Genomic DNA, 25433 nt, shown 5'->3' with positions numbered 1-25433 from the left:
AATCATACTCAGAGTCAGGCTACTGGGCTCATGTTTTTTCCCTGTATAAAGGCCCAAAGTATAGGTCTGTCAGCCACATCTCTTTTTAAATTGAATTGTGTTAGCTAAAGTAAATCTGGATGCTTGTTAATGACTCTAAACTACATCTGTTTCCCTTGCTGATGACTTCCCTGGTTTTGCTGCTGTTTGGTGGGCTGCCAGGTAAGTACTGCATAGCTCTGCCTGCAGCCATGAGAGGTTCCATGCATTTTGCATAGATTCAGAAAGGACTCAAGAGGAACAAATTTATTTTTAGAATTGGCTCTTTTAAAGACTATACCTTACTGTATAAAATCAATGCAACAAAGGTCTGACTGTACTGACACATTCTGAAGCAAGTGTACGCATTTTGAATTCCCACTAGGGAGGATCATTAAAATTATGTGCAGGTTAGCTAACAGCAGTCAAAGAGAAGGATTTGACTTGTATCAATGTAATCCTCCACATATCTATCATTTGTAGCTCCACCAATTCTGAGCCAACTGGTGCAGAGCATAAGTTTCAGTATTAAGTTGGAAAACTTTCCAAAAACAAAGAGAAGAAAAATGGTGAGCATTTTATGCAAGAAGGAATTAAGGCTACATTTGGTGTGTTAGAGTTTTTAAGTTAGGCTCGTATGCTCCAGAGTACAAGTTTGTTTTGCATGATGTTCTGCTATTGGAGCATGGCTTGCCTGGGCACTAAGCCCTGGCATGAAAGGCACTGAAATAGTTTGGAAATTAGGAGAAGCAAATGGTGACACAGTGGATGTTCATTTGTGCATAGTCCTTCTTAAATGGCTCCTATGAAGAGGCTGAAGCAACATAACAGAAACAGCATTAAAGGAGAGCAGTTGACCTTCCCAAAAATGGAACTTGTAAATACAATAAGTATCAAAATGAATTTTTTCTTCTTTGGTAGTCATATTGTCTGGTTTTGTCATGCACATAAGAAACGTGTATTTCTTATGTTGACTTAAGAGTTTCAGATACAAGGTATTTTTCAAGTAACTTAAGAATTTGTGAGTGGCTGGTCTGCCATCATGCCTCAGCTCTGAGGACAGAGCAGTTTTCAGGCTGAGTTGTCCCTAGCCGTCTGCTGAGATTTCATGCTTTCTTTTCAGGACATATATTGGTTGGCATGTTTCCCCTTCTTGACTTCTGTTACTGGTTTAAACCAGATGGGCCACAGGTAATTAGTTTGGCTTCATGAAAACTGTGTAGGCTACTCCATGGCAAGAACAGATCTCGTGCTTCTCCCTCTTTAGAGAGCAAGGACTGCAAAGGCAACAGCTGGGATGGGATATGTGTATTAAAGAAGAGTGCCAGCCCCTAATGTTCTGCTAAAAATTCATTAGGTACAGATATACCATTCTGCTTCCTGATAAAAATATAGCAAGTTTTCACTTGTCAGTCTGTTATAATTCACAGTCCCCTAGTGATATGAAGCACTTGGAGTGTATGAAGGAACCACTCCCAGGGCTTTAGTGTTGTGAATCTGTAGCTCTCAGTTACAATTTTCTTGCTTGTCAAGCTGTCTAGGTTTTGTTGGTTTTAAAATACCTATCTTAATCTTTCCTACATGAGAATTTGGTAAAGAGATTTTTGCCATTGAGAAAATTTGAAAACAGTCAGTAATGTGGCTTGTGTTTTTCAGCAGAGGTGTTTGTTTATTTTAAATTGTGATCTTTTCTGTGGACAAGGGACAGATAGCCCTTATGCTCTGAAGGCATCTGAGTGTCACCATTCCTATCATTAAATAAGTGCACCAAAGACAGTGCACAAGTGGGGTTGCAGGTTTTTACTTCTGAATTTAAGCTACTATTCAGAATAGCATAGTACTGGAAGGTGAAAATAAAAAAAAAAGTCAAAAAATCCTATAACTACATTACTTTTAGCAGAAGTTTATCTAACAAGCCCTTAAAATCTACAAATTAATGGATGTCAGAAGTGTGCTCCCAGACTACTTACAGCTTTAGAAAGTTCTCCCTAACGTCCAGCCCAGGTTTGCTAAAGCAGTTATCTTGGAATATTCAGACTGTTCCAATCTCCTTTTTCATTTGCTCATTCTTTTATAATTTGTATTTCTTGGGATGATGATTCTCTGACATATTAAAAATAAGGTATTATTTTGTGTTATGTACGCAAAATGGGATTTGGAGATGTTAAGAAGATGGGCTTTAGTTGAGAAAGGAAGGAACCTCTTGCTTTTGTCTCTGTGTTCATCAGTTCCAGCACTTTAGTGTGTGAAATTGGGAGAGTGTTCTCTGAGTAGAACCAGACAAAAAACCATGACTGGAAGAGTGTATGTGACAAGAGGTGATTGCACTCGTTTTATGGAATTACCTTTTAGTTTGATTTTTTGTTCTGTTTTAAGAGGAATAAGACTTTTGTACAGAGACTGTTAAACAGATAAAAAAGTTGGGAGGAGAAATTTATACTAAATTGGATTTTGTTTTGTTTGTTTCTCCTGAAATGGACTGACCTTAACACTGCAGTTCAATGGACCTTTTTGGTTTTGAAATGTACGATCCCTGATTTGTCATATTGATCTGGGTTTGTAGGCCACAAGATCAGATACTGTGTTTGGATCATGCTTCACCTCTTGCAACATTTTTTTCTTAGGAAGGAATTAGAGAAAAAGAAATCAGTATTTTGAAGGCTGGTGAAGATACTTGAATTTACAGTAAGCATGTGCATTTTCTGAAATGCCTGAGTAACATGCGTTTCTGCAAAAGCCTTGATCTGTTGTCTGTGAATATGTAAATATGTAAATTACAAGAAGCGTTGGGTCTAAAAGTCTGTCCATCAACCCACTACATGTGCTTTTTACAATCTCCATCCAACTGCATGGAATTCACCCCCCCACTATGTAGTAAATCTGTTTTTGTCTACCTGAGGATCTCTCTTTCGTTGGTTAAACATTCAGTATGGTCATGTTCTTTTGACAGCAGGGATTAGATCTGTAATTATTGTTCATGATTTTGAACAGCAGTATTGTTTCAAGGTCCTGTTGTTGACTTGACTGCTTCATAAAATGCTGTTGTAGACAGACCTTAATTCTGTTTTTTAGCCTGATTTCTGAGGTAACAAGGTATCTGTAAGTTTTCTCTCTTACATTTTTCATCTCTCTGCTAAAGCTTCTTTGGCGTTTGACCAGTTTCAAGCCAAATTGACATAGGTGTAGAATTTGAATAGTCAGGTCCCTGTTACTTCATGAAAATACACAGCTGGACAGATAACATATCTTTTTTTCCCCCTAAGACCCAGCTGTAAGAGGGCATTGTAAATGAAAAATCTAGTTACAAAACATCCATGGAAACCAGGATCCATGTAGAATTGTTCTCTTAAGTACTGATAGTGGAAAATTACTTCAGTGGCTGTCATTCTGAGAGTTTTGGGAAACCTAAAATGAGAAAGGGTAGTTACAAAACTGTCAAGAGGATTTTTTCTGAAAAAGGAAATGGTTTCAGATTGATCTTGTTTACACGTTTGACTATTTCATTATCAATGCCTATAATTGTGTGATGAGCAGGGTAGACATTTCTTCCATTTTCTATAGAACAGACTTCATGCAGGAAGAAACAGTGAATTTTTATTCAGCATTTGTGTTAGCTGAATTCAGTGGTCTGTGTTCATAAAATGCAGTAGCATTATACTGTAATGCTCCTATCTGCAACGAGCTATGAAAACCAATAATATCTTGTGGTGAAGAAAGATCTGCAAACAGTTGCTTTACAGAAAATTATACATGACAAGAAAGTTAAGTCATTACTGAGAGTCTGACTTCTGAAATAGAATTATAGTGGAAACAGAAAATCAATCAGTTTTCCATTATGAAGGCTATTCAAAGATGTGAGGATACAGGAAAATTCTCTTTTATAAAGGAGGGTGAAGGTGAGGTAACCTGCCGAGAATGCAGTTTGAACTCACAGGGAAGAGCAGTCAGTTAAAAGACCTTTTTTCTCCTTATTTCATTTTGAGAGTAATTGTAGTGAGACAAGAAGTAGTTGAGAGTGTAGATTCATTTGAAAGTAAATGAAAGCAGCTTGCATTGTTGAAGTTTTTTTTCCAATCTTTCAGTATGAAAGACTACAAACTCAAAACCTTACAGAAATACTTACCAGTAAAGCATTAATGGGAATTTTGATACATATGACTGTATGTAATTTGAAAGATTTGGGTAATAAACCTTCTAGGCTGGGAAACAAACACCCCCGCAGTTATTTTAGACATGTAAAGATAAAATAGTATAAAGAGACTGTGGAATTCTAAGCTGTGTATATGGAAATACCAAGGAAAACAGGTGGTTTCTTCTGAGTCTGTGATGTTGTCCCAGTAATAGGGGGTTTTTTTTATATACATGTGGCAGTGTGCCATTGGGAAATGTTGACAAATTCTCAGGAATATGTGCAAATAAGACTTATGCTCTCAGGGGAATCATTGTTCTGTGAGTTCTGTCAGGTTGCCATTGCTCTCTTACTTGAAGAGGAGAACTTGTAAAGATTATGTTGTATTCCTGAGGCTTTTTACAAGAAGGATTTCCGTGGATGTTGTGTAAGGCAGCTTCTTCACTGGTTTTTAGGAGGAAAATATGTCACAGAATAAAAAATGTCCACTTTAGGTAAAAAAGCAATGAACTGGAAAGTAAAACTCTCATTTTCTCTCTGCAGTGTGTTTTTATTCTTCCACCCCCATTCTGCACACCCAGCACTCCCATGCCCTGTTTTCTATCCTTAGTGTTAATCATTCCCCTGCACTGATAAATTCTACTTGCTTTTGTAGAAAGCCACCTCTCTGAATTGCTGTTGTATGGTGCCTTATTCCTTAAATGTTAAACAGGAGTGAAAGACAGTTTTTGTATTAATTCCAGATAATGTATTTTTACAGGGCTAAGTCCATATTTCTTACACATTTTAATAAATACTTAAAAATACTATAAAGAATAGATACTATATCCATTAGAAAGGCTTGTTGGTCCAAGGAATTTAAGTGTTTACATTTGGCTGGTATTTTAGAAATATAATCCTACAGATTTTTCTAGAAAACAGAAAATTGAAAAATATGGGATAAATATCATTCCAGGTTAACAGTCATTTCAAACCAGAAAGAAGAAAAAATAAAGCTTCATTTCTTTGAGCGATTCTTTTCCTTTTCAATAATATGTAACACACATTCACCACAGAGTGTTAATTTAAAATATTAATGATATAAGATAGAGGATACAATTTGATTTTCTGTTTACTGTGGAATTTTTTATCATCCTCATTGCCAGTGCCAGAGCATTTTCAAGTCACTCTTTAAGTGACAGAACTTATACCTGTCACACATTTGATGTCTCATTTTATGGAGATTTGTTTATGCATTTCATACTGTGCATTGGTATAGTCTTGCTTAGGTAATTTCCCTCCCTGAAATGTGCTTGCCAGGCAGATAAACCACATACCCTGTACTGAAAGTAGACCGTGAAGTGTAAGACAAATTTTTGGATCCTAAATTGTCAATCAGAAAAGTAGGTTGAGTGATGACTCAAGTCTGAACACTTACTAGCTTTGCATCTGCTTTTCACCAGAGTATTTTTCAATGCCAGAGAAGCTCTTTCATGGAAACAAGGAAAGCACGTTGGGTAAAGAAGACCTAAAAATACAATATAGTGCCTGGTTGCATAGGTTGAGACACAATATTGCACTGCCACATTTAAGCTGCCTTGAAAGGAGCTAAAAACCCCAGTTCTTTCTCAATAATAGTGCAAACCAAACCTGTAACTACGAGAAGTTGCCTGAACAAGTTTAAGGCCTATTTAATAGTAAAAAACCCTCAAGTATCTCAGATTAAAAAAAAAAAATTGTTCTTGTTAATAGTGTATGTCAATGGTTTTCAGCAATCCCAGAAAAATCAGTCTTCCTTTTCCCTTCCCTATCTTCCAAATGTTTGTTTCATTCGGGGATGCGCCGAGGAGCAGGCTTGGTTGTGGATTCAATTTATACAGTTCAGTTTTTCAGTTGATTATAATTCACATTAATGTATTTTGTTCAATCCAAGTTACTGAAAACACCCATGGATGCTGAATAGGAATAGTTGATACTAGCAGGAATGCCTGGGAATTTTAACTCTCTGAGGATATCCATGAGCTGAAACTGGTTCCATCCTGGTGCCCTGCATTCCGATCGGGTCAGGGCGGTATCACCAGGTGCATTGCTGATGTGGCCTCCCCATTCCCCCTGCACCGTGGAACAGTGCTGCCCCAGGGAGCAAGTCCTGGCATGGGACAATCCCAGGGGGCTGGAGCTCCAGGGCTGGGGCCAGGGGCATCAGCTGTGCCACCCAGGACATCCTTTTTCCATTCCATCTTCATTCCTTCTCCACCCCTCCTGCATCATCATCCTTCTCTCAGCTCTGGGAGAGTTTCAGGATCTTAGGAGAAGAGTTTGGGTCTGGTTTTGCAAAGGGGCTGAGAAGAGCCCAGGCTTGCTCAAGACCAGTGGAAGTTTTAAGAGCAGATTTTCAGAGAAAACTCAATTGTTACTCTTGCCTCTCCTTCTGCAGTGTCTCTTAATGTTCTTCATAAAGTTTTATAATGAAACAAGCCATGTTAAAAAAATAAGACCAAGTGAGAGTGGAGTCTGTCCCAGTTTAGAAGACTGAAAATATTCAGCAAACTGGTTAAGTTATGCCAAATTCTCTACAAAGCCAGTAGGACTTAGGCTTGAGTGTTTTAGCAAACTAGGGTAACTCTAAATACAGGCTCTTTTTATGGTCTTTATGGAGGTTTAGGTTGGACCTTAGGAAAAAGTTTTTCACCCAGAAGGTGGCTGAGCACTGGAACAGGCCCGCCAGGGAAGTGGTCACAGCACCAGCCTGACAGAGTTAAAGACCTGTTTGGACAACGCTCTCAGGTATATGGGAAGATTGTCATGGCTGTCTTGTGCAGGGCCAGGAGTTGAACTTGATGATCCTTGTGGGTCCCTTCCAACTTAGCATATTTGATGATTCTTTGATTCTATATATATTTTACAGAGCTAATAAATGATGATGAAGCTTCTGCCACTTCACTGACTGTTTTGGAAACGGTATTCAAAGTTTAGAAGAATGACAAGTTTTTGACTTAGACTTCGAAAATATTCCTTTCATGGACTTTGCATATCTTGTGCCAAGTCTCCTGACTTTCTGTGCTGAGTTTCTCAACAAAGTAGTCAGTAGAACATACCTGCCTTTGAGTTAAGTTTACATAAATATCGGAATTATTGGAAAACCTCAAATTTTAAGTACAGTAGCTGTTGAAATGTTTAGGTTTTATCCTTGAGTGCCAGTTTTCTTGACTCGGAACAATTCTAAAGACGTGAATCAAATAGTCCTGGTTTTGTTCCAGTGGACATTTTCCCAAAGTGCTTGACTGGAGCAGAGTTGACTGGTGGTACTTATTGAAATGGTGAATGGTGCTTGTTTTTTTGAAGAGTGCTGCTATTTTAACACTGTACATTAATGGACAAAGTATATTCATTGCTGCTGGTTTTGTTCCAAGTTGGAAATTTATGCCATTGCCACTCGGATGGCATTCCTTTGTAACAGAAATAGTTGAGTTACAAAATTGCTTTGGAGAAAATTATGACAATATCCATTTTAACCTGTGGGTTTCTTCTTAAGTTACACATGCAAATTTCATTAAAGTTACTACCTGGCTTAATCTATAAAGCAATCCAACTTGCCCTAATATCTAATACACATTATAATTACTTTTTATGGTTTTCCCTTCAGGAGTAATCACAATCAATTTACTGAAAATGTGTTTTGCTGGAGTTTGCATCGGGAAATTGCTTTGCCTACAGACATCCAAGTTGCCATGACATTGTCTCAAAAATGTATTTATTATTTTAATTCTTGTAGAACAACTGTAGTTTGCAATTGCAGTACATGACAAGCAGATAACTATAAAAAACCTGAGGTCTACCAGTATGTTCCAGAAGTGAGGATTTGTTTTAATTTGTTACAACCCTTGAAGGAAAGGAATGGAATTTCTCCTTCCTATGACCAGTATATCACTGGTTCTGAAAATCTGAGGCTACTGCAACACCACTATGCTTCATACAGATTACATTCTTGCACATCTCACTCATGCTTTGCTGTCTTATAACATGACAGGCATGTTACGTGATTTAATCTGCCCCACTTTGTAACTTGCATTTTGTTCACCTCTTTCCTTATGCAGTGGAACACTAAGTGTCCTTCTGAACGGATAAATGAACACTGTTATGCTCTGGTGATCCACACAGCACATATTGTTGGATGTAGAATTTGCACACTGATCCAAAAGGGATAAAGGTCAAAATATGTGATTTTTCTGTTTATTACTTGCATCTGTCACTGAGCACCTTTTTGGTTTTTACACTTAAGATGGAATGTGAGTGGTTTTAAAAGCATACCTTGCCTAGACAAGGGTTGGCTTCCAATTTGTAGATCAAGTAGCAGTTTCTGGTATTACTGTGAAGGTCTGGATTCTCCAGTCTCTCTCCTCTGCTCTCTAGAGGAATCTTGTACAATCCTGTAAGTCTGCCTCTTAAATGGGAGAGATGCACCTCCGAGTTTGTAGCTGTTAAATTACATTTTTTTCCCTTTTCTCTTCTTTTGCAATGTCCCCCTATAAAAACTGCTGTCCCAGATTATTTGGGACAATATCCTGCTTTTGTACCTGTTTGCCTCATGTTAACATGCTTCAGAGCCCTCTGGCTGAGGACAGGGTTCTTCTGGCCTCTGTTTTAGTTCAGTCTCATCATTGCAATGTGATTAAGTTTGTCTTATGTTGCCTGCTGTGCTATTTGTGCTGCTATTTTGAAATTACAAATTCTCTTTGAAACAGATTCAGTGTTTTCAGGCAACTTGTGTGAATTAGTTGTTTCCATCTTGAATGACTGAGGGAAGTCAATAGCCTCTCTGAGTCCAAAACAAACAAAATATACACCCCCTCACCCATGAAGATAAGGTAGATATTAATACAGTTCTGTATTTTGTAAATCAAGAGTAAACAAAAAAAAGAGGGAAGTAAGAATGGTGTTCCATATTTCATACCAAGATATGCTGAAGGCATAATTAGACTTATGTCTAGAGAAGGTCATAGAATGGATTTCTTCTTTCCTCTCCCCTGCCCAAAGAAAGAAATGGATCTGTTTTTGTCTAAAGAAAACAGATTTTCTTTCTTTAGTCTTTCTTAAGTACAGCATAAACTGAAATTGTTCTTTTGGAGGTTAATAAAAAAATTACCTTTGGTGTATATTTTTCTATTAAAGCTGCACCCATCCATTTGTTTAAGTATACCTCAGAGAACTTAGTTTTGTAAGTGTCAAAACCAGTTTAACAGCCCAAGCAATTAAAGGTTTCGTAAAAGCTTTTAGAGTTCAACTGATTGCTACCTAGGGCAATTTGATTAGTCCACAGCCCTTATAATAACTATTGTAGCCGTGCTGGAAAAGCTTATTTGGTAAGTATGCTATGGAAGTATGATTCTTCCCACTGGCAACCTACATAGCATTGAATTTATTTTTTTTTCTTAGATGTTTATTACAAAAATGGCAGTGAAATATATATATATATATATATATATATATATATTTTTTTTTTTTTTTTTTTTTTTTCTTTTTTTTTTTTTTTGCCACCTCAGAATGAAAGATTTTTCCTATGTGATGAAATGGTATGAAACCCAATGGAGAGAATAAGCCTGGGTATTGTAGTAATTTATCTCTTCCTGTTTCTGTTTTGCTTTGTTTTGAAAGGACAAACCAGCCAGGAATGTTCACAAAGAAAGAATTTGATCAGTTGGCCTCAGTAATAGACAGCTTCAGTCTCATGACGTACGACTTTTCAGCACCACATCGGTAAGACTCCATCTGACATCAGAAATATCATTGAAGGAGCTGATTCCTACTTAAGTCTGTTAAATCTACAGTACAAGATCATTTTTTTTTCTAGTTTAGTGGATAGTGTATTGTAAGTTTATCAGATACTAAAGTCCTGGATTAGTAATTAAAATAGATGATTTTTTAACAAGCTGCTAACTCAGTACATTTTTAACAGCAATGTATGTCTGGGGTTTGGATATTATGGAAGACTTTGTACTCAAGCTGAAAAGGCATCCTTTTGAAAGGTTAACCTGGTACTTACTCTTTTCCAGGCCAGGTTCTTTTGCTTTGAGTTATTTAGCACAGTTCTGCAGGATGGGTACGCTAATAATCTACTGATAATAACATTGTGGAACGAATTAGCTTTAAACAGTTGATACTTGATTTGCCTTTAAATATGAGCACAGTTCCCAGCAACACTGCTCTGCTATATTAGCATGTTGAGTTTTAATGACACAGGTATCATGTAGGCTTTGAGGCAGGTAATTACTAGGGAGTAGCAGATGTTGATATTTGTAAGACTAGGATATACTTCTCCTGTTACCATGCTAGTGAATGCCTTCTGTCATGTTAGTGTTTGAGGGAAAGCCTGCTCTCCTCTCCAGTGAGGTAGGAATGGAATGAGTGCAATATCCTGATGTTACATACATGACAATTTAATTACTCTGTGTATTAATGCTACACTCTCTTTCTTCATGTACATTTTTGTTAGGTAATTTTTAGGTTTTTTCCCCATAAATAAGTGTCACACAATCTGAAACTTGCTTACCAGTTACTAATTTTATAGTTCCTTCTGTAAGTAAATGGTGGATTTTGTCCCAGTGTATTTTGCCATCTTGCAGTAAAAACATTGAGGATGGTATTGGAAAGTAACTGAAGTCATACAGGGTTTTGAATTATAGGGTAGGCATTGTGCAAGGCCCAGTGAAAATGTACTAGGGGGAAACTTTTTCTTACCCCTAGGAAGGAGTTTTATGTCCCTTCACCTTAGAATTGAATCAAAAAGTCAAGAGTGGGGCAAGCCTGTTTTGCGTATCAGCACTTCAAGCTACTGAAGAATGTGCATTTAACCTTGATGGAATTGTAGGTTCATCCTCACTGATTTTTGTGTCCCATAATTTGCTCTTTACAATTACACTGGTCAAAAAGAGAAGGATGAGTATGAACATGTACTTTTTCTGACAACCTGTTTAATTTTTGCTGACTTGACAGACCTGGTCCAAACTCCCCCCTTCCCTGGGTACGAGCTTGTGTTGAAGTACTGGATCCTGATTCAAAATGGAGGAATAAAATACTTTTAGGACTGAATTTCTATGGCATGGACTATTCTGCTTTGGGAGCCTCTGGGGAGCCAATCCTTGGTAGCAGGTATGACTTTTCTGGATAATAAATACTTCTATATTATATATTCTCACAAAAAATTAGAAATTCACAAGTATTCTTGTTTAGAAATATGGATGTATTAGCAACACAGAAATGGCAAAAGTGATAAATCTGCACATGAAATAGTAGCACACCAGTTAGAGTAAGACCTGTAACTTCTCTGCCCTGTACAGAAATGCAGATAGATGGCACAGTTATCCTTTTAGAACTCTTATGCAAAAATGGTTTGTGTAGTTTTCCCTCTTTCCTCTATCCATGTTTGTACATGCAGGTTGCCATCTTTGTGTTAAAAATGTTCTGCAGTATTCTCTTACACTCTGTATCATTTTGGGGGTTCCTGTAGTTGCCCTAATGATTCTTTCCCTCACCTCCTGAAGTTGTTACCTGTTACTTTGAAATTTGATACTGGTTTCCAGCAGCAATATGCCACCAAATTTCTTTTTGGTAGAAAAAGCTGCAATAAGCTCACCTGGAGACAAAAATCTATAACAAGATAAAGGAAATATTCCAAAGCCAGCTTGAAATTTTATATTGATTCTCAGAGGAAAATGGTTGTTTTAGTTTGGGGTAATAACCTCCAATCCTAACAGTGAGCTTAGCAGAAATACAGTCAGGGTATGGTACGTCAAACCAGAAAAAAACCAAGAAAACCACTGTGAATTTGACAGGAAAATCAGGCTTGTTCAGAAATTTGTTATTGAATTATAAAATAGAATGAAGCCAAGTAGAAACAAACCAAAAGCACACAAGTGACTGTTCTCACTTTCACAGGTTACTAAGTTCATTGCCCCATGATATTTGAATGTAATAATAAATTGCTTTTTAGACAGTGAAATACTATCTGAGGTGAACTGTGTAAGGTAAGCCTGCATTTTTTTGTGTCTATGCCTACAGTTATACAAACACTGTTATCATTGCGCCTGCTTCTGCTCTCTTCCCGCTTCTCCTTTGCTCTTTGCAGGGGTATAATACTGTAGACACAGTTTTTTTCCAGTGCTGATTTGTGTTTGAATCTGACTGAATAACAGAAAAGGGAAAAATAAAGCCATTGTTTACAGTGACAGGTATTTAGCAAGTATTTCAGAATGACTTCTGTAAAGTTAGTTGTGGTCCTTAAGCAGGAAGAATACTCTAGAGTATTCTCTATAGAGTATACTCTATAGTCAGATTTACAGACCTAATTGTACAAGCTCAGAAAAATTATTAGCTTCACTGTAATATTTACAGCTCCTTTTGCAAGTGGAGTGTAGCACTACCTAGCAGAATAGAAAGTTCTTGCTTTTTTCTGAACTGAAATTTCTGAAATTGAGTTTCCACTTGAAAAAGCATTGTGCACTAGGATGGCATGAACTTTACTTTTCATAGATTATTCGGGACTATATTGTAGTGTTAATTCATGTTGCTTTTTAATTAATGGCAAAAATATCCTAGCCAAGAGTCATGTATGATTACTGTAACTTTTACTGCAAGTGGTTATATTTATCTGTATGTAGGACAGTGGTGCACAGTATGGGCCAGTATGTTTTATGCAGAGAATAGTTCTGTTAACATATACTTCACTGGCAGATCATGCAATAGTAGTTTTCCAGATATTTACCAGAAGCAAGATTCTGGACTAAGTCTTTAAGAGACTTTGAATTTATGCATAAAACACATCAATTTTCCCTTTGCTGTGTTACCCGTTGGTCAATGGTTATGTTTATTTTTCCAGAAATACAGCTCTGAGCATCCACGGTTGTGTATGTCATGTAGTAATGTAAAAGGAGAATAGATTCAAGGTAAAGTAGCTGTAAAATAGGCCAAACTTCTGCCATAAAGAGAACAGGAAAAAAAACCCCAAAAAGCGTTTAGTGTAAAATAAGCTTTCTGCCACTTGAGTGGTATCAGGCCATTTGCAAGGAAGTCCTTTGACCTTCAAAAAGGGCTGAAGGATTGATTCATGGCTCTTTTAAGGCAGTGTCCATATGTTGTAGTGATAGTGAAGTTGAGCCAAGGTACTGGTATAAAAATTAATTCAAAGTCTATTCAGTTAAGTGCAGTCTGGTGTGTGTCAACTTCTTTGTTGTAGATTTCTGCTCAAGTTTTTGCATATGAAATTTATTGCAAGTACAAGTCTCCAGCATGTCAGTGCTCCTTGGCACACAGTAAGGCGCACAATTTCTTGTTGAAGCATATTCATTGGAATCTGATCCTCTTTAAGAAGAGGGATGGAGAATTGCAAGTTTCAGTGGCAAACTGTGTTTTCTCAAATTGTTTGATGTCAGTGTATTATGAACTTCAATTGATTATTAGTAAAGTGTATGCATAGAATGCATGCAGAATGCAGAAATCTATGCTGGTCTCATGTTTATGTTTTTGTTTAGGATAGGAATTATGTGATGGAAAGAGATGCTGAACATAGGTGGATTTCATTCACTGCATATTTTTTTCAGTCCAGAAATTCATAAAATAACTTACAGTAGAACTCCTATTTGCATAAAATATTATTTGGCATTGTTTTTTTTATTGCAGAATGTAATCTAAAGGTAGAAGTACTTGCAAAGATATATAAGCTTTCCATGTAATATCCTGTTTTCTTCATACACACCATAAGAAGTAATAGGTATATACGTATATGCTTGCATGTAGATACATATATATCTCAGGATTAAATGAAATGAAAACAATTTTTCTCTTACAGCAGCACAGTGTAGTTTGTCCTTGGGTGTTGTTACAATAGGAACTACAATTTATATTTGCAGCAACAATTTGTTTCTTAAAGCTCAGTCACAGCTATTAGTTATTAATACAATGAGTCAATCATAGAGATTATAGCAGTTTCTTGTGCTTTAATCAACCAAGCACTGTTGAATTAGCTGCAGGGAAGCTGCATTCCTGAGTATATTTCACTGTGACATAATTTTTATGAAATCCTAAGCTGGAAATAAAGGTGTTCTGTTTGTGATTCCCCAAATCACCTGTAGTGCTTATGGCAATGTTTTCTGCCCTTTGGCTGTCAAGAATCAGGTGTCTGAGTTGTTAAGATGCAGTGATTCTCACTTCCCATTGAATTAAAATCCTGTCAGATCATAACCATCTGGTGCTGCTGACTTGCTGCTCTAGTGATCACCTTGTTCCAGCATGTCCTCTATTGATACTGTGACTTGACAGTGTTTCCTTTTTACCTCACAAGTGTATGTCTTGGGTAAATGATTCTTCAGTATACCCTGAAGCTTAAGAAATTGGATGGTCTTAGAGATCTTTACCTTTGAGTCCTTTTTGAGACCTGCAGTAGGTCAGCAAGCCCCTCAATCTCACGAGCTTCTTACCTCCAATGTACTTTTTCTGCCTTTAGCTATCTGTTCTACAGGATCTCCCTTAATCACTGGAACATTACATTTCAGTTGCAGTTTTGTTTTGCCTTCTCATGTGAGGTTACACAGTAGTGTAGTGGTGTTTTTCATTCCATGCCATCTAAAATCTGTGTCCCTAATGACCTGGGCCAAAAAGGAACTGATAAACTTCATTGGTAGCTGTGAATTAAAAGCAATATAAATCAAACACTGTCATGTGGCAACAGTGTCACTTATGTTTAATAAGTCAAAATTCTTTACTGAGTATCTCCCTGCTAAGTTCCACATGATAATGTCATTTTGTCCTTTTTTTTTGTATAGTGTTGAAAGGGGAAAGATACATCTCTAATGTTCCACCTGGCTCTGTGTAACTTTTGAATATATTCTGCATTCAAGATGCTTTTGTTCCAAATGTAGTGATAAAAATAGATATATGAATAACTCCATTATTTTGAAACAATGCTGCGTGTGCTTACCTTTCATTTAAAGTAATCTGAATAAGGACTTTTATGTTGATTTTAAACATTTAAGAAGATTGACATAATAAATTGCCAGTTGAAGCAAGGGAGAAACTAATTTTACAATGCATTTTGCTGTTCAAAGATAGAAAATAAGATGACTTGCAAGCTATGTGAGAATGTAGAGGTCTACTGAGAATTTCACTGGCTGCCTGCCATTCTGTAAATAGCAGGTCATAAAATGTGGTACTTAGAAATGGTTAGAGGTGAACTTTTTCTCTGAATTATCATGGCATTGTCTTTATAAGCAGCAGTTTGACATTTGGGCCAAATGTGACTCATGATTTTGTCTTATAGAAGTTAGGAATAAGCTTGTGCCAGGAACTCTTATACTCTTCAAGCTGCAAAGCTTTTACAACATTTCTCTTCATGCTGTAATTCTCTCAGGATTTCTGTTACTTCCCTGTATGCCAGGATTCTGTATCCTGATTTAATCGATTTTGTTCATAGTTTGTGGGATTTTGGGGAGATACTAATATTTCAGATAAACCAATGCACCCATTAGCTTTGTGTGTACCCATTAGCTTTGTGGGACCGAACAACTTGACCTGTTGTCCACCTCTCCTCTTTACTGAAGAAACTGCTAAGCCATTTCTTCTTAAATTGTACTGCAGGGTCAGATGGTAAAATCATGGCAGTGGTAAGAGGCAGTTACAATTGGGCCTGGAATCAGAAATTATTTCTATATTACAGATGTCTAAATATTTCAGGAGTGTTTCAAGAGTTTTATTCTATTAAATTCCCTCTGGAATATTCTGGTATGTGTCTCTTCCATGGTATATCTGTCCCTCCCTCCCTTTAGGGATGGAAAGAGAGTTTGAGCTGTTAGCTGAAAGTGTAAGATTAGTTAATTTGTGTAAGGTAGACAGAACATTTTACAAAGTAAAATTATGGGTCATATTTCAGCTTATCCACATTTACCTTATGATGATAAATAAAAAAGCTGTTATAATTGGTTTTTATGTAAAACACATTCTTAATTTCTTTTGAAATGAGAGAAAGGTGGCTTTTGTTTAGTAGGCAAATGATTGGTTCTGAAGTTCAGTTGTACAATGGCATTGGCTGTGGGTGAATGTGTATATCTCAGTGAATCTGCTTTAAAAACTGGTCAGTTGTGATGTACATTTTAAATGGTGGGCATATTACTGTGAAATGTGTTCTTCTCTGTCTCCCCTGGTGCTTTTTAATAGTAAATTTGCTACAAGCAATATTTAGGCAGTTAAATATTGACAAAATAATAAGGCTATAGTTCTTTACTGTCTTGTTGCACTCCAACCATTAGAAGATAGCATGATGAAATAGGAAAAATACTTCTGTGGTTTAAAACCAAGACCCAGAAACCTTTCCTGTAAGCTAAATTTACTTATGTCCCTAGATTTGCATCTGGGTGTTTGTGCCCAGTGTAAAGTGAAAGAAACTCATTGCTTTGGTAGCCTTCTTTGGGCTTCTGAGATCACTAATGGTGACTTAAAGCTCTGATTGAATCTCTTCAGATACATGATGATTAACAAAGAACATAGAACAGATAACACCATGTTTGTATCCAGATCACTCCACCATGAATCCCTTTGCTCCCATTGCCCCATCCTCTCTCATGCTCAGTGCAGAAAGGATAATGATTAATTTTGCCTGGTGTTTGCTGTGCCTCACAATATACTCCTTGTGTCCAGTTCCATTGCAGGTCAGTTGGGGATGAGTATGAAAAGGGCCCCCTGAAAATGCTTAGTGACTTTATACAAAGTTAGCCTAGAGCTGGCTAAGTGCACTGTGCTCACTTGTTGGATTGTGTGCAGTGTAGATTCCTCTGGGAAGCTTTTGATTCTGAAGGTGTGGCATCCTCTCTTGGAGCCGAGGACAGCAGCCTGGGTGAAGCTCATCAGCTACACTGGGACCTACCCACCGCTGACAGCGATGCATGGGCTAAGGTGTTGGCTCCAGACAGCTGGATATACTTCCTTCTTATTTCTAAACAGGGAGAGTTTTTGACCTTTTCCTGAAGGAAAAAAAATAAATATAGATCCTGGAGTTTTAGATTGATTGTCTATTCTCTTTACTAGAAAACTGACAGTAGTGAGATCATCTGTATTTTTTTCACAGAGGGGCATTGTTTGATATGTAGTGTTTGCTTGGGGTTTTTTAGCAGACAAGTTTTTCTTTTAAAAGCAAGTAGCTTGGAGTTTCTCTAATCTTAAACTGATTTTTCAATCCTCATTATCTAATTTTAACATTAATCTGTTCAGTGAACTGAATTGCTATGATTGTTGGGGAAGCAGTCAGAATTAAAATCAATATATGAGTTTCTGTAGGCCTGCTGAAACTGATCTGAATATCATCAGCACAGATTTGAAAGTTGAAATGAACCTTCTTGGTAACTCAAATGTAATTTCAGTTGGTTGAATTTATAGGAAGATAGCTATATACGCCTTCATTTGCTAAAGAGCACCACTTTCAAAGCTTTATTTAGCAGGCTCTGAAACATAAAGTGATTCCTGATAAAACACAGCTCTTTCCTTTTTTTCTTTTTTTCTGAAATTATGTCTTTATTTCTTGGCTATGAGTATGCTGTCAAGCTGACTGCCACAAAAGTGGTGCTGGGGACCCAGTGCTTACATGATGAGTCTTTGGGGCTTTTTCCTTTGAGGTGACTCTGGTCTGGTCCTATGAGCTGGAACTCATTAGCAGTTCGAGTGCCGCTCCAGTTGTTTAATCCAAAAAAAGCATCCGTTTTATGCACTCTGAGATTGCTCCACAGTGCAGACTAAAGTATGGTGCTAGTTTTTATTGTAAAAGTTCCATCCTGATGTGAACTGTAAGTTTGATATAGGCAGAATCTTATAACCTAAATTCTTCCTTTCATTTTGACACAATGTTTTTAAACACTACAATGAAAAAAGAAAAGAAGGAAAAGTTACAAAACATTATTCTTTGCATATGGCAGTGAAAAAAATTCTCTAAAAGCATTATTACATTTCTCAAGACTTTTTTTTGGTGCAAAATTCTTTCAGAGGGCAAGAATAAATGTGCATGTTTATTGCAATTCCAGAGAAAAGTAGCAATCACAGCAGTAAAGTGTTCAGAGTGATCAAATTACCAATGGAAGGACTCAATAACCGAGTGAAGAGCCAGTGTGGAAATATATAAGATTTAGGAATAGGTTTGAAGCCTTGAAGTAATACTTACAGGAAATAGTAATGGAGCATATAGCTATACAGTCTTTGAAGTAATAGGAGAGCAAGTGTGTTCCACAACATTAACAGCTTTTGATTTGTGCAAACAGCTTGTTTATACTTGGAATTATACAGCAGGTGATTGAATAAGGTTTCTGGTGATAACATTCAGTAGTGGTACAATGTCCAATACATTTTTTCTTTATGATTTTATGAGCTATTTCAGTATATTAGTAATGCCAGCAAACAGAGTGGGGTTTTTCTACCCTAAATTAATTCATGCCCACATTAGGAAAATGGATCTGAAAATGTCGAGTGTAAATTTTACCTAAAATAAGTTTTTGGATTTTGGGCTCTAAAAATAGGAGAGTTGCATTTCAGAATGATGCTGAAATGCAGTACTATTCATGGCTAAAATGGAAATCAAGGCAGACTTCAATACTTCCTCTACTTTTAGAAAAAAAACACAGTATTATGAAAATTATTACAAATCAGTTATTTGGAAATTCAATAAAATATACAAGATTATGTCCAAAATATATCTATATATCCTAAATGTATACCTTAGTTACCATATATACTTATATAGTTAACTATTTCTTGTTCAGTCTGTGAAGTTCTGTGACCCAGTTTGTGTGAGACTGGGGATAATCATACTGCCAGCCTCTACTACAGGATGTGGGTGTAGATGGCATATGCTGCTTGCAATTTTGAGTATAAAATAATTTACTACAGTGGTTAAAACCTAAAGGAAGTTGTCTTATCTTTAGGGTTTCCTTGTATTTACCAAATTTAGACATTAGTAATGTGCAAGATTTTTTTCCCCCTGTGAGTGAAAGCAAATGTCCCTGAGTCCTGGGATTTGAGCCCCAGTAACTTAAGAAAATAAGGTATTTCCACCTGAGAAGTAGTTGTACACTGTTCACTTGGAGCCATAAATCCAGAAAGGTAAAAGTCAATGAAGCTGTTGCTTTCCATATTCATGCACCACTTTGAATGTGCTTTAATGGATAAATGTGTAGTTACACTTCACTCGATTCTACATTTTATAGTAAAGAGACACTGGACAGTTTGAGCAAACTCAATATAGAAGTGGAATATATTTTAGTATTGACAGCAGAAGTGAAGATGCCTATTGATAAAAATAATTTATTGAATCGTTCTTAGGTTTTAGCATTTGTGGATTGTAAGCACATGGAGAGAAATCAATGAGTCATGCATCTTCAGGAAGAGCTTTATGTACCAAACCTGGAAACCAATATGATCATTGCAAACTGCCATTGCTGAGCCCTCATTACTGAGTGAATACACAAGGAAAGCATTATGGGGAGCATGGTGTCTCTGCTGCCACCACTGTAATTTTGAGTTATAAATATGATGTGAGGGTCTCATATCACCTTGACTGCTGCTTACTTACGAATTAAATATCCTAGTTTCCTCAGAATTTTAACCTTTTTTTTTGTGGACACTAAGTCTTAGCTGAGTCCAGGTGTTCTTGTTTAGTTTATCCTGGCTTTGTTTCTGTATTTGAGTTTGCATATTGAAGGACTCCTGAACAATTCTCTTTTTGTTGATGTATTCATCCTTGGGAACATGAATTAGGAGACAGGAGAATGGGTAGAATAGCTAGAGATGAATGGTAAATTGTTTGTCATGTGTAATTTCTCTTACAGTTGACCCTGAAAACCAATACTATAAGCATGTGTATGTGTAAGGTGGGTATCATGTTGCAAAGGCTTGAATCTTAAGGGTCAGTCTCTCTGTAAGCCTTGCTTGAAGATGCCATTTATAGGATTTTTAGAACTATGAGTTGATAAGGGCAGCAGACACAGTGCTTCCATTTAAAGGCATAGCCAGTATGGCAATATCTGTGGGACACTTTTTCTGATTTATATTCAGGAGTATTTTAGCTGGTTTTTTTTATTTTTCCTCACAAATGTCATCATGAAAGAAAACTGATGAATGTGGTGATGGAAACTCTCCATCAATAGCAGCATAGTCTTAAGAAAACTGACTTAAATTTAAGTCAGGAGAAACTAAGGTGCTTGCTAACTACAGCGTGCATTTAGTCTCTCCCCAGATTAAAAAAAAATAAAGCCCTGTACCACTGATGGTAATATGTCAAGCTTACAGGGAACTCCACCAATACATTTCAATCAGATCTGAAAACCTCTTTCCGAAAATGAAGACTTTTCATCTCGCTTCTTGCCCCTAGAGTATTCCTTGAGAAAATCCATAAAGGGAATATTAAGAATAAGATGTGCCCGGAACTCTGTAGCTGACTGGCAGCATTTATTTAGCAGATGTATTAAGAATAGTTGAAAATCTGTGGGTTTTTAAAGCAAAATCTGATACTGAATCATGAGCTTGCCTAAAGTAAACCACTCTTAATTTGCAAAGAAACCATTTGCCATTAGTCTTTTGTGAAATGGTTGTTATCAACCTGCATAATAAAGGACTGATGGCATCCATTACTATGTACAGGAGTGTCTTCCAGGATAAATAGTATTTTACTAGAATCTGTTTTATAGTACTGTGAGAAAGAGATTTTTAAATAGGAGTGGATTAGGAACATAAAATCTTCGAGTGCATTAGTAGGTAGATTTAAGCAGTAGGGAGTCTGTGGCAACAGGTGAAACAATTTGTTCTGAAGAACTCAGTAATCTTGTACTTGAGCAGGAAAAGATGTGGTTTTTTAGTTGCAGTAAGGAAGAATAAATGTCATCAGAAATAGTTGTAGTTTTAGGGTATGGAAGAAATTGACATGGAGAAAATTACCTGGAGCCATTTGTTTCAAATGACATTAATGTGCGTATCTTCACGTGTGCTGCTCAGATTTACATTCTAAATAATTTCCATTCTCCTTCTCTAAGTTCACTGCACTTAGTTACTAGAATTCCCTTCTTTGCACTGGACAAAATTTACAATCACCTCTTCTGGTCTGCCACATGTTGACAGCTTATCATTTGAAATTAGAGTGTTTCTGTTCACATGGATGGGAAATTATCCTTAGAAATGTGGCGCTGTTATTTATGCACATTCTGTGTAGAAAAACTACAGGAGCAGCCCAGTGTAATTCACTCTGATACTTATAGAGGGTTTAAAATTTTAGGAATGAGTTATTTCCAAAATTGTTTTTTTCTGTCTCCTTAGTGTCTAAACTCCAGAATGTGCTCACAGACCACTAGAGTGGTATTAGCTAATCTAGGGCATATTTGTTGCTTGGTTGTTTATATTTTGGCCATTGTTATGAGTATTTTTTGGATTCTGATGTTAAATTATCTGCTGTTTAAATGTTTCTTTTCCTCCCTCCATGAGTTTGGAAATCTCTGCAATTAAAGTATTTTGGCAGCTTTAATTTCTTCAGTACCTGAATTTTAGTATTAGAATGTTTCTTGAGCTGATTTTTTTTTAAAAGATGCTGATTTATACAATGAAACTCTTTGTTCACAGGATAATGAATTTATTCCAGAGCTTATTTTCACATTAAATTTTCAACTTGGAATCTTTTTTTTTGCTTGTTATTAGGAATGAGAAACACATTTTGACATTTACCTGTTTTAGCATATTTTACACATAAAACCTGCATCCGATGAAAAGCTACTTGTTCACGAAAATGAGTCCTCAGCTGGCACAAAATCACACATAATGGCAAGAAGAGTGAGTGATCAGGCTAGAGAAGGCTTTTGAAGTTAACCTTCCCTCATTTACATAAATGCATAATTTGAAAAATGCTGGTATATTTATTTATTCAGTACTATTATGTGAGTTTTAAAGCTGATTTTATTTCCACAGCCTAATTGTGTTTCCTGGTAGCCAGTTATGGCTAAGTTGAACTAGCAGTATTTGTAGAAATATGGGGAAAAAATCCTTATAGAAATAAGTCTGAGTCATATTTGATAAAAAAAGAGGTTGACTGTTTGTACACAGGTGCTGGGCCATGAAGAAAGAAATAAAACCCATAAAACTGTGGTATAAGCGATAGAATTATATACTTATTTACTGCAAAATGCTTAAATTCTGAATTTAGCTTCTTTATAAAGCTGCTTATTCCAGAATGTGGCGCAGTGATTCTCTGCACGTAATCTTTCATAGCTGTTAGAGTTTGGAGCATCTTGCCATTTAATACAATTATCTTTTTAAGGATGCCTGAAACCCAGGTGGTTGTAGTATTAGGGTACTGGGTGTAAGGTACCTTGTGGATGACTAGGTTAGAATGCTCTAGTGCAATCGCACTAAATGTCCTCATTTTCCCTTCTTCTGTTTCTTTCCGTTTTTTGCCACTTTAATAGTTGTAATGTAGTGACTACTTTTCTGTAGTCGTGTCTCCAAGTCTAATAGAATAATAAAACAATCATTTATCAATGGAATCCTTATCTGGAATTATTGTTCCACTATTTTAACAAAAAGGATTGGCACCAGATACTCAGTTTGTCCTGAAGTAGCCGTCAAATTAAAGGGGTGGATTGGAGACCTTTGACCAGAACTTCTGAATCTCATCGCCTGGAGCTATGCTTTTAATGAAATGATCTGCCTTGCCTTTTCCACCTCCTTCGAGCAGTGTCTATTTATGATTAAATACAGCTTTAATTATTCCAAGTTGAGGCTGTCCTTTAAACAACCTGACCTTGGGACATGGGACTTTGCACCTTCAAACTGTTTTTTGCTGGGACAGTCAGATTGAGGCCCGCAGTCTTTCATTACTGGCTACTGCCAACATGGTATCTGAATACAGTGGTGCTGTGCAAATGTTTCCCTTTCCTTTTTTAGTATTTTTATTAAATCTCTATTTCCACTCAATATGCCTGATAACTAATGGTGCTGTGCCGGGGGCAGCAAAGCCTCCCATCACCTCCAAAGCAAAATGTTGTATGAGACCAGAACTCTTCTCGAGTTTGGAAAGCAAATGATAGGAAAACTTACTCAAAAGAGGCATCCCTGGAGAGAGACCCCTGTTCTTTTAGCTAGCAAGATAAAAGAACCAAGCTTATGTTTTTAAAGGGAAAGGAATATAATGGTGAAAAGGCAGAATTTTTAACAGATCTACACCTGTTCTTTTTCATTTCCTTAGTGCTGTTGACTTCACTGTGAAACCTTAGCAGTTAATTTAACCTCTCCCTCTTTATTTGAACTTTATTTGTATGTATTTTACTTCCAGGAGTATTACTGGTGAAAGATCTACACTTGAACTTTGGCAACTATTGAGATTTTTAATACAGATGGAACAGCTTGGCATTAGTTTCAATATGCAGCTTGTGTTTTTGTAGTGATTCTGTATCTAAAATTGAAAAGATACCACTTAAAATCAAAAAAACTGTGGTGCATTTTTATGAGCTATGGCGAATATAGGTAATGCAAAATTCAAGAACACTCTGCAGTAATAGGATAATAAATATTTGGCTGTCAGCTGGAGACCTGAGCTGGGCTATGCTTTTGTTTATTTTGCTGGTTTTGAGGAAGGAATATCTGATCTTTCCACTGAAGGAAAAAATGAGTGTCACCTTACCCAATAATAGCCTTTAATAATTCCCAGTTTCTTGAATTCCTTTAATCATATACATTTAGTCAGTTATTTAATGAGTTCTAGCCATTTTCTCTCATTCTTCTTGATTCCTGATTCCTCTGATTTCTTTTAAAGGATTTCTCTATTAACCTCGCTCCCTGCCTTGTATCATGCAGCTTCAAATTCTTACTAATTGTTGATATTTAGCCATTAAATAAGACAGTCTTCATGAATGGAGTCACTTTGTCTTTTCTCTCCAGACAATTTGTATGGAGGATAGATTTTTGACAGGGAGAAAAAATGGGAAATGTGAAGCCTGTTAAACAAGCAAAACCTCCACCAGGATTGCTGCAGAAAAAAATAATTCACTCTCATGGGAAGTAAACTGAACTTTTGCTTCCTAAACATGTTCCATACTAACAGTGGTTCAGGTAAATAATTTTTATCATGCAAGTGACAATGCAAGAATCATCTCATGAAATGAGCCAGAGAACTCAGCCTTTCTCCAGCCTTCCAGTGGATAGCAATTCTGTCCCCTTCTCTTTATGTTGCCAGAGTTACTGGCAGAGAATAAATGAAGGGAAATCAGAATATTCTGCCTTACTTGATAGCTTACTGAAAGGGAGATTTTATGACCATTTTTAGAGCCTTTAAAAGAATGAAATAAATTTAGCATTTGTCAAGTAAGTCGCTTTATTGTAGGGGGTTTTTGTGGCTTTTATTAAGAACAATCCTGGAATTTTGTGCAACAAGGGATCTTGGTTTGGATTTGGAAAATGTGTTTCTGAAAATGTTGGCATTTGATATTTTATCTTCCTTCACAGTATTAGTTGGCAGCATTTTCCTCCATTGTAACTGAAGTAATTTTACAGTGTTCTCTTTGTAGTAGAAAGAGCAGGTTGTCTCAAAACTATGTGTTCAAGGATAACCTGAGATGTTATAATATTTTCACCTACTTTGGAGTTAATTTGAGAAGATTCCAAGTTATTTGTCTTTTTTTTCCTCTTTTCTATTTTACTTTACAGAGTAAAAGTTTTGAATGTTGTCCATCCAAGAAAGAATAATCTTTGTCAGAGAAGGATACATGATACTGTCTTGTACCAGTACTGGAGATCCATTTTAGTGGGTTTCTTCTATTCTGGAAACAAATAACAGTCCAGTATCATTACTAGCGTACCATTACCAGTGCTGTAAATCTCATTACAAGTTGTTCTATCTAGACTTGCTATTTGATGTGTCATTTTTTCAGCTATTTATTCAAAATCTCTAATACTTCTACTACATATTTTAATTTGTATATTCACCTCATGGAAAGTTTGCCATACTCATGCAACGTCTCTTATCCTACTTTGTGCTAAAGCATAGTTTAAAAAAGTGATTCTGTTTATAATTCCAATTTCTATGTATCTTAAGTCTGAAATATTGAAATAGAAAGTTCTCAAGTAAGAACACTTCAAGCAGGTAGTGAGTATGTTGCCTTCAGAGCCACTTAGACCTTCTCCCACTGTTGCAGCATCAAAAAGGAACATTCCTGATGCCACAGTTGGAATTTACCTAATCCAAGTAAGGAAATAGAGTTCCCAAAGAAAGTGAGTTAGATTAATGTCCAATATTGAATCCAAG

At 36.5% G+C, this 25433-nt stretch overlaps 1 protein-coding gene across 5 annotated transcripts in view; it reads left to right on the top strand.

Moving 5' to 3' along the window:
* The window catches only part of CHID1 (chitinase domain containing 1), a 104485-nt gene that overhangs the window by 28716 nt on the left and 50336 nt on the right, over positions 1-25433 (top strand). For all 5 annotated transcript variants that reach the window (XM_039553301.1, XM_039553302.1, XM_010399881.4 and 2 more), the window contains 2 exons: positions 9782-9883; positions 11120-11275. In XM_039553301.1, coding sequence (XP_039409235.1) covers positions 9782-9883; positions 11120-11275 — 258 coding nt within the window. The remainder of the gene's footprint in view (positions 1-9781; positions 9884-11119; positions 11276-25433) is intronic.

This window comes from Corvus cornix, chromosome 5, assembly GCF_000738735.6.
Source record: "Corvus cornix cornix isolate S_Up_H32 chromosome 5, ASM73873v5, whole genome shotgun sequence".
NCBI lineage: Eukaryota > Metazoa > Chordata > Aves > Passeriformes > Corvidae > Corvus > Corvus cornix.
This window is presented reverse-complemented; position numbering and strand designations above follow the sequence as displayed.